The 9,912-nt window shown below is 35.5% G+C and overlaps 1 protein-coding gene across 1 annotated transcript; it reads left to right on the forward strand.

The window, feature by feature from the left end:
* The first annotated feature begins 650 nt into the window (after window positions 1-650).
* Window positions 651-3,473, forward strand: tmem141 (transmembrane protein 141). Its single transcript, XM_028463135.1, has 5 exons — window positions 651-798; window positions 933-999; window positions 2,807-2,890; window positions 3,007-3,117; window positions 3,290-3,473. The coding sequence occupies exons 1-5, from the start codon at window positions 745-747 to the stop codon at window positions 3,349-3,351; spliced, it is 378 nt and encodes a 125-aa protein (XP_028318936.1). The 5' UTR covers window positions 651-744; the 3' UTR covers window positions 3,352-3,473.
* The last annotated feature ends 6,439 nt before the right edge of the window (window positions 3,474-9,912 follow it).

The following is a 9,912-nucleotide window of genomic DNA, read 5'->3' on the forward strand; positions in this document are numbered from 1 at the left end:
CCTATATTACAGTGCTAATTATTATGCTTTGCACAGTTCATTTAGTCGACTAGCTACAAGTTAGTCTGTTTATACTGTAAGATTTCATCCCATTTGAGATGAAGTCAGCTTTGTTTGTTCCACATTTTTATGCGCTGACTAAGACAATGACATGAATAATGGACATAATCAAAACTTTCATCAAAATAATCAAAATCAAGCCTTCTGTTGCCTTGTCATTTCCAATTCACCAAACCCTTCTGAGCTGTGACTGTTAACACCTCATTCACTTTCAATGCGGCATTCGGGACATGTTTTGGCCTGGGGAGTGTGTGAGTGTCAGAAAGTAGTCATTTTTTACACTGAACAGCAGGTATGGGCATTGTTTGGCAAATATTACAATTTCCTGCCCTGCCTTTGTGAAACCAAGGGGGTTTATTACCTTTTATAAATAAACCATCTCCTTGGCAAACAGTAGAGGCCATCCACGAAAAAGCTACGTAACATGCCACTTTTCTATAGCAATATATACTGTACCTCCTACGGGCACTGCACTAATATTTTCAAAGTGAGTTTTTGTTCCCCTGCAGTTCCACCTTCCCCTCACTAGGTGTCCCCATAGTTTCATACATAGAGGCTTTCTGTTCTTTTTTCTGCCTTTGTTGGTCCCAATCCCTTACGTTTCATAACAGTGGTGTGTTTAGTGACATGTTCATCTGTTAATCAGTGTCTGTGGAGGATATTTAACTGTAAATTAATGACAACATGGTCAACCTCGGTCTCACTAAAGTGGACGACGCGTTAGCAGCGAAACATCCGGTCAGTTCTCTTTTCTTTTTCCTCTGCCTTGTTATGACTTTGAATAATACAAATAATAATAATAATAATACACTGAGGACACAAACGTTTAGCATTACAGTGAAATGTCTACGTTTTCTGTGTTTGTATGACAGGGTTTACAGGGCTATGCCGCCTGTCAGTCTCATGCTTTCATGAAGGGGACTGGAACCTTCATTCTGGGTGAGAAGCGTGTCAAAACTCTGGGTTCATAATGCGCATGCGCAGATGGTGAAAGCCCAAATGGAATATAAACAAAACAACCACTTCCGAGTACAAAATAAAAGTAGGATGAGTGTAGGTTTTACAATGTTGTTATTAGAGGTGTCCCGACTACCGATAAAATTTCTTAACTTTTGTCACTTTTGAAAACTTTTAAAATTTGGGAAAACTGGGGTACATTAAATTTTTCAGTTACGATTCTGTTTATAATTACCCATGTTCAATTACAATTAATTTACAATAACCGTTATACCAGCATTTTTTCCAATTACAATTAAATCACAATTATTTTTTTATCCTTAGAAAGTCAATTACAATTAAATCACATTTACCGAGTCTGAAATAAACAAGGCAGTGGCTATCCGTACGGTTGCCGTATCAATACACCAACATTCTATCTGTACGCAGCGCCCCTCATTGGACAGTTTAGGTCACATGACTAAGACTAAACCTAACCATAAACCTAACCCTAAATATTGTTGCGATATAGGTTGATGCTGTTGCCCGTACGGCAACGGTACAAATAGACACTTTCAATAAATAACCCCAGAAAAGTTAACCTTCCTCTTTTGTTAGCTTTCTGTTAGCATCTCTAATGATAACTGGTGCTAAATCAGCTGTAAACGACACTAAAAACAAATATCTATCATCTTATTTATTTCCTATTTATTGTTTACCTTATTTGACTTCCCAATCAATGAAAATATAGGGTTTAATATTTTTTGTGTGGGCATCTGAGCCTTTTCTGTGTCAGTATACTCCTTGATTTCATTTTTTTAAATGATAAAATGTGGGAAAGCTTGATATGAAACCTATTTTAATAATTGCTAATTAAATATGTGTAGAACTGTACATAGAACTGTAACATGGTTCAATTATAATTGATCATTTTTATAGAATTTTCATGGCAATTACAATTACAAAGTTGATTATATAAACTTAATTACAATTTGATAAAGATTATGACAGCAACAGATGTTTTAAATTACAAATACTATTATAGTTATGCCATAATTGTAATTAATTATCAATTACGTAAATATAATTGTCCCCAACCCTGATACCGATCTGATATCGGCATAGATCATACATACTATTATGACATATTTTGTTGTGTCAGAAAATTATTGATAAATGCAGATATATTATGATACTCGATTTTGTTAATTTTCTTTTCTCTTTTTATTGCTGATATTGGATCAATATATCAGATCGGGGCACCCTTAAGCAGAGATGAGCAACGTTCGTTACAGCGGGGGCCACAAAAATGTGTTTTTTTTCTGATCCAACGGCCAGATTATCAACATTTGTGTCATCATTTAGAATGAGGACCAATCTGAGCATTAATACAGGAAACAACATCGGGTTTGAGCGTGTTTGTTGTTGTATTTTTGCTGTTGTTTTGTATGCTTTTCTCTCATTTTTTGTTACTTTGTATGCTTTTCTCTCATTTTTGTATATTTTTGTTCTTGTTTAATGTATTGTTGTTTTGTATGATTTTGGGGTCATTTTTGTTGTCGTTTTGCATTGTTTTCTGTGATTCTGTATAGTTTTGTTGCTTGGTGAGTTATGAGTTATTTTGTGGGTTTCGAGTCATTTTTGTAATTGTTTTGAACATTTTTCATTAATTAATTCATCGTCATCTTGTGTGTTTTTCGCTGTTGTCCTTTTTGTGTTTTTTTTTCTGTCATTTTTCTGTTTTTTTTTTGGGCGTTTTAAAAACATCACAGGGTATTAGTTTTTTTTTCCCTCTCATTGACTTTTACAGGGACTGCAAGTTTATTTGGCATCCAGAAGGTTCTCCAGAAGAAGCTCCCCTACCCGCTGCAATGGAACCTGCTTATTTCAATAGGTCAGAACCAGATTGAACCTATAGGATTTAAATATGTAAAATATTTTATCCAACTAATATAAAAGGTGCATAAGCACTTTGTTTCATATATATCTTCATGTTCCTTTTCTTCTCAGTGGCATCGTCTGTGGGCAGTTATGCTATAACTCGCTGGGAAACACAGAAATGCTCAGATCTTTGGATTTTGCTGGAAACAGGAAAAGTCCCAGATAGATCCCCAACACCAGGTGAGAACAAGGAAAAAAACAGCAACTTGCTGTTTTATTATACTCCCTCATTAAATATTACAAGATCATGAACATGATCCCTGCAATTGTCAGGTTTAGCTAGATGATGAAGGAATGTTAATGTATATTTAATTCCTTTGGATGCTAAGCTTTCCCTGTGCTTTCCTTTCAGCACCTCAAACAGAACAATCCCAATCACCCGAAAAGACAAAATACGGTGACGTGATGCAGTGAAGGTTACAATCAACCTCATTTATCGACCTTAACTCATTACAAATGAAGTGCTGGAAATGAAATGTTGCTTTTAAGATTTTCTCTGTCCTAATAAACACCAACATGGTTGTTTTCCCATTTTATAAGTCTTTGTCATGAAATGCATTTCTACAGTCCCACGATTACTTTTACCTGTTTAACATTAAATTGTGGCAGAAAATGATTGAAATCAATGCGTAAACTTCGAGGAACAAAATATTTCTGCTGTTCTTGACTAATAATGGTTCTCAAATAGAAGAAGTACACACAATTGAAAACATGTGTCAAACTCAAGGCTCGGGGGCCAAATCCGGCCCTTTCAACCATCCAAATCGGCCAGCAGGGGATTAGTAAAAATTAGGATTAGGGTCAATTATAATTGTAATTGCATAATTGGTCATTAATTACAATTATGGCATAATATTAACTTAACCATAATTGTAATTTTAAGAATCTGTCGCCGTTGTTATTGAATTGGAATTTAGTTCAGATAATTGACTTTGTAACTGTAATTAAGTAGAAATTCATTAAAAACTTTCCATTACAATTAAATTGAATGCAAAACAGGTCTATGACTTACGCATAAGTAGTTAACAAATATTAAAATATGTTTCATATTAAGTTTTCCCGCTGGCTGTCAGTGAATGTTCACTCATACAGATGGTAATAGTTAAAATATCATAGAAGTTTATTTAATTTTTTTTACAAAGTAAAAATACTGTGAATGTAACTGATGTTTTATAGAAATAGTTTATAGTTATTGCTAAATTCCATCTCTTGTCCCTAGTTGTACTTTGACATAAGATATTATAATAAATGCACTAAAATGTTAATGTAAAGAATGACATCAAAAAAATGCATACAACCATCACAACGATATATGGATAAAAATTTGTAAAATTGTAATTGAACTTTAATAATAATCAATAATTGAGAACGGAATTTCAGGGGAAAAATAATAATTGTAATTTATTCATAATTGGAAAAAATGCTGGTTACTGTAATCATAATTGACTGTAATTGAAGATGGATAATTGAAAGCATAATTGAAATAAAAAATGTAATAAATAATTAATTTGTGGATATCTCAGTAGCGTTGCAACAGGGCATAAAATACAGTATCTGGCGAATTTTTGGCAATATTGAAAAAAAGAAACTTTTCATGGGAATTATTTATAGAAATTAAGCAGAAATTGGGAGTAATTTTAAATCACTGTATCATAATCAAACAAATATTGGCCTCTCTGCAAAATACGTAGCTTTTTTTTTTTTTTTTTTTAAAACCACAACATTTCAACAGATTTATTTGGAACTAGAATTCGACAATCATTTATGTGGAGTTTCATTGAATTTGTCACAAATTCAATGAAACTCTCCAATATTTGCTGGGGTTGGCAGGTTTCCCATGCTTGTATAACACGATGGAAGTCAATTTTAAATCTAATTTTTCCCAAAATCTGTTCAACCCTTAAATTATTTGACAAGATTTCCCCAAATTGAATAAACATTGTCTCTACTTGTCGCCTATTGCATGGATATTATCAGTGTCTTATGTATATACTACATACTTTTATTTCATTTACAGTATACATGGAAATGCAAAGTAGCACTAATGTTGAAATTGTTCAAATCCCAACGTCTGCGGCCCACTTCAGATCAAAACTATCTGTATTTGGCCCCCGAACTACTATGAGTTCGACACCCTTGATTTAAAAGAAAAAACCTAAAGTTAAACTTTTTTTTAATGCAACAATGTTTAATGTAGGTCATTTAAAAAACACTTGAATTAAATTGAAATTTACACAACAAAAAAAAAACTTTTTTTTTTTTTTTTTTAATATACTGAATAACTTCAGAGAATTCTCAGTTTCAACAAAGAAAGCCAGTGCATGTAATTATAACCCATCAAAGGCTTATATTTGTTGGTTAATGTTGTATAAGTCAAATGTATTTTCTATAAACTGCCATGCATTCAAGTTGCATAGGTGTTTTGCTACAGTAATGATGTGAGTTCTGCTCCTTGCAGCTCAAACCACTGAAACAATGAAGTCTTTCAAGCATATAATACCTTTAAAAAATGTATCGACTTAAGTCCAAACCTCAGATTAGTGGAGATAAATGCTAAAGAACTGGAAACGAGTTCCTTTCAGTCGAAGTGGAAAATGTGTTTGAGAGAGAGGAGAGAATATCCAGTGTCACAGCACTGTATTTGTTAGCCTAAAATAAAGAATAATAAAATTTAAAAAAAATCTACTGTTTGGTTTATTATAGGCGTCCAATTTTGAATCCACCCCCACTCTTAAGGATTCTTCCTCCCACTGTGTCTAATCCTATTTACACCTTCACGCTTTCCACATAGGCTCTGGAATCTTTTGTCTCATGCACACTAACGGCTTTAAGAGAGAAAACAGGAAGCAGATTAGCATAGAAGCTGCATGTGAGCACGTGTTGGCCGAGAGGATTCACTGCCCATCAAAGCATGAGAATCAGTGCCTAAAATAAGCGGAAGCAGCAGCTAACATCCAGGCTTATTGGTAGATTTGGCAACCATTGGCATGCTTTACAGAGCCCACAGAGGAAGCTTTATATACTGCAGAGCGCTGTAGTACCATTGCGTGGCAACATCAAATAAAGTGAGATGGAGAATGAGACCGAGCGCTCACTCCTCGTCTGACCCTGTGAATCAAATGATGAGCTACAAATGGACATTGACTTTCCTGCCTTTACTAGTTATGTAATAATCTAACTTGAAGTCAAAAAATACTCTTAAATTTACATAGGTTTACATTTTTATTTTTTTTTAAATTTTTGGTCCTAATTATCTGTCTACGTCTTTTTTTTTTCCGTCTGTCGTTTAATCCTCCTTCACTGTTTGTCCATTTTTGACAATTACGTTATCAAAACGTTCAGAAAGTTATTAATTTTTTTTGTGAAACTACATTGATTTTTCAGCTCCGACCCCTTTTTTTTTAGTCTGGAGCTTCTCTAGTTTTTACCTTAAAATATTTGCAAACAAATGACAAATTATTCAACCTTTAACATGTTTAGTTAATATGTTCAACCCATTTCAATCTTATTGCTAATGTTAACCTATTGCTAGGTTAATGCTAGGTTAGTGTGAATGCTTGGTTAATGCTCATGTTAGGTTAGTGCTAATGCTAGGTTAATGCTCATGCTAGGTCAATGCTCATGCTAGGTTAGTGCTAATGCAGCTAGGTTAATGTTGATGCTAGGTTAATGCTCATGCTAGGTTAGTGCTAATGCTAGGTTAATGCTAATGCTAGGTTTGTGTTATTGCTAGGCTAATGCTAACTCAAGGTCAATGCTAATGCTTGGGCATTGCTCATGGTAGGTTAGTGTTAATGATTGGTTACTGTTGATGCTCGGTAGGTTAGTGTTAATGTTAGGCTAATGCTAACACTAGTCTACTGCTAATGCTAGGCTAATGCTAACATTAGGTTCATGCTAAAGCTAGCTAATACTATGTTAATGCTAATGCTAGCTATTTCAATTCTTGTCAACTTTATTTATATAGCGCAAAGTGCCACAGCAATGGCCATGATGACCAAACCGATAGCGATCCAGGATCAAGGAGCTAATGCTAAGCTAATGCAGTGTAACGTGGGCCAGCACCTGCATCCTCACTTGCATTTTTTTCAGGAAATGCAAATATTCTAGTCAGAAATATGTTCCGTTTGCATGTGTTTGTCCAGCAGGAATAACCAGTGACCCTGAAATTGACGTTACCAGGACTAACTGGTGTGTGATTAGCTATTGCAGGCTATTGATTATACACACCACCCTCCAGGGCTTTTCCCCTCATGGATGAACTGTTCATGGAGCCAGGCGTGAAAGTAGTGGATTACAAGTACTCATGTTACTGTAATTGAGTTGCTTTTATGGGTATATTTTTTAATCAGCAATTTTACTTGTAGTATATTTTAAAGGAAGTAATTTGTTACATTTTCTACACCCAACTGTTACTGAGTAAATTATTATTTTTTGTTTTAAAATGATCAAAGGACATTGTGAAACTACAAAAAAAAAAATGAAATAACCAGACAACGATCAAATGCATCACATCATAGTCGACCAATCAGATTAAACGTAATGTAGGTACAAGACATGTGTTAGAAAAAAAAAATCCACGTGACAAAGACCAGAGTATCTTTCAGTTTTCTCACAGCCTCTGTGTAATGGTAATAGGAGGAGAGTTCAAGTCCGGACAGGTTTAAATAAATGTTGGTTTGAGGAGAGAGTTTTTCTGACTTAGTCAGCCAGAGAAAGAAAAAGAGAAACACTAGCTCTGAAGTGTCACAAAGGGTAGTGTGTGTTTGGAATGTTGGTTGTAGCGATGTCTGAAGACAACTTCTCAGCCTGAATGAGGATAAATGTTACTCCAAGTAATGACATGCAGTGATGCGTGATGAGGGGTCTTAGAAGCGTGTAGAAAAACACTGCTCGCCTTTGGTTACGTGTGTTTTTATTATTCTCACTTATAGGAAATAAAGTATTGTTGCAATAATTTAGACACTAACATACCACATGAAGCCTGAACTGCATAGGGAGTTTAACGGCTTTGCTCTCACAGCTAAGAAACAGTAAATGTGTGATTTCAATGCATCGCTATCAATACATGTATTGGCTTTGTTTATGTTTCATCTTAAGTGGGCTACAGAGTTTAGGCAGGAAAATGAGCAATTTCAACAATATTTTCCCCAGGTTTGAACTTCTACATATAAATGATACATAAAGTATGTAAGGCACCAACAATATCTAAGCAATAAGTGACAGATATCAGTCCCTGCAGGGTTTTTTTTTCTTTTAAATGTCATTGATGTTGTGACAAAAATGTATTAGTCATAAAATAACATTAATAATAAAAAATGTTACTATTTTTTGGTAAATTATGAGAAATCATTTTAAGAAAACTGAGTCCTTTGAGCAATTTGAGATTTAAAATGACTGCAGTCGTGATAAAAGGATGGGAAAATTGCGATCCTCCAAATATTGTGGAGTTTCATTGAATTGCTGTATTTAAAAGAGCTGAGATATCAACAACTAAATTATTTGGTAATTTACACAATGATTAATGTTATAGAATAGAGGGTTTTCAAGGCGCGTCATCAAAGCATAAGTCGCCATGTTCGAGGTACTCAGCATGTAAACAAAGCAGATCCCAAACGTCTAAGAAAAGGAAATGGTGAATTATTGCCGTGTATTTGGCTGTACCAATCGGTAAGACAGTGAAAAACATTTGGAGTTTTATAGACTGCCAAAAGTGATAACAAATCAGGGAGAACAATGTCAAAAGTCATCAGAGGAAAGTAGACGCTATACCAGGATCTACCAGGCAAAAATCTGGACAAAATCTGAATTTATTCAGCCCGTTTCTTGTCAGGTGAGTGAATTGTTGATTGGGTTAGGGTTAAAACCAGGGAGTTGACCATATCAGGACAGACTGAAGACTTGCTGGGTCATCATTGATCCAAGATAAGGGAGCCAACTCGTATGGATCTCCACCACCAATAAACAGTAACTTTTCCCAAATATTAGGCCCTTTCCTGCGGACCAAGTCCTTCCCTCTATGCCTTTCCATCTATAACACACTTTAGAGGAGTTTTCTGTGGTTTTGGACATTTATTCATCGCAGTGTTTATCATAGACTGTAGAAAGAATGACGGGACAAGCTCCCCGGTGGAGTGAAGCTTTTATTTTTAGAGCTCCCCCTGCTGACTGGCTGCAGTATAGGTCATAAACTCCGCCTCCTTAATGATAACCGATGGGATGTGGGTCAAACTGTAAAGTTCAAAATACTTTTCACATAATTTTTTCCCAAACCTAAACTCTTATTATCACCCTACATCATGTTCAAGTGCTCATTTTTCTGTGAAATTTGTTTTAAATAAGTTATTTGAGGTTGAAAAGCAGGATTTTCAGTCATATATGACGATGATTAACAGCCGCGGATCTTCCGTAGCTCTCTTTGTGAATATCAGTTGCGTCGTGAAGGAAAGCCGAGACGCTATAACTAGATATTTCAGTTGAAATATATCGTGGTTTTGTACTAACCTCTATGATCTGGACAAGCCGTTAGTAGATTTTCCACCAGGAAAGATACTTATGTTCTTGGCGTAGCTGGGCTTGCATAAGTCATCAGGGCAGTACGCTAAGTGGGCGAGGCATGTTACCCGCTGGACCCTACGGCGCAGACTCTGGCTCCAAATGACGTCAAAGTTGCAAGATGGAAGCGCCCCCAAGCGCCGTATGTTGGCTTCAAGAACGTTGAGTGGGAACAGCTACAGTTCATGCCCACTAGTGTTTACATCCGAGTGCCTCCAATATGGCCACGCATCTGGGTTACTACCCAGAACTGCCAATAGGTGAAAACCCTCTATTGATGGTCTATATCAGTGTTTCCCAACCTTTTTTGTCTCATGTACCCCCCAAGGCCTCTCTTCAGATGAGGATAACCCCTTCGTCACTCCAATTTAGTAACCTTTCTTGTTTTATTTAAATGTTGTTAATAGCTTGAAAATGTCA

The sequence above is a fragment of the Gouania willdenowi genome, chromosome 12 (genome assembly GCF_900634775.1).
Source record: "Gouania willdenowi chromosome 12, fGouWil2.1, whole genome shotgun sequence".
Classification (NCBI taxonomy): Eukaryota; Metazoa; Chordata; class Actinopteri; order Blenniiformes; family Gobiesocidae; genus Gouania; species Gouania willdenowi.

Excerpts from the sequence above, each read along its gene's own strand:
- tmem141 (XM_028463135.1), top strand. The coding sequence starts at position 745 with ATGGTCAACCTCGGTCTCACTAAAGTGGACGACGCGTTAGCAGCGAAA. Across the intron at positions 799-932 it reads CGTTAGCAGCGAAACATCCG|GGTTTACAGGGCTATGCCGC; the intron begins GTCAGTTCTCTT and ends TTTGTATGACAG. Across the intron at positions 2,891-3,006 it reads GAACCTGCTTATTTCAATAG|TGGCATCGTCTGTGGGCAGT; the intron begins GTCAGAACCAGA and ends TTTTCTTCTCAG.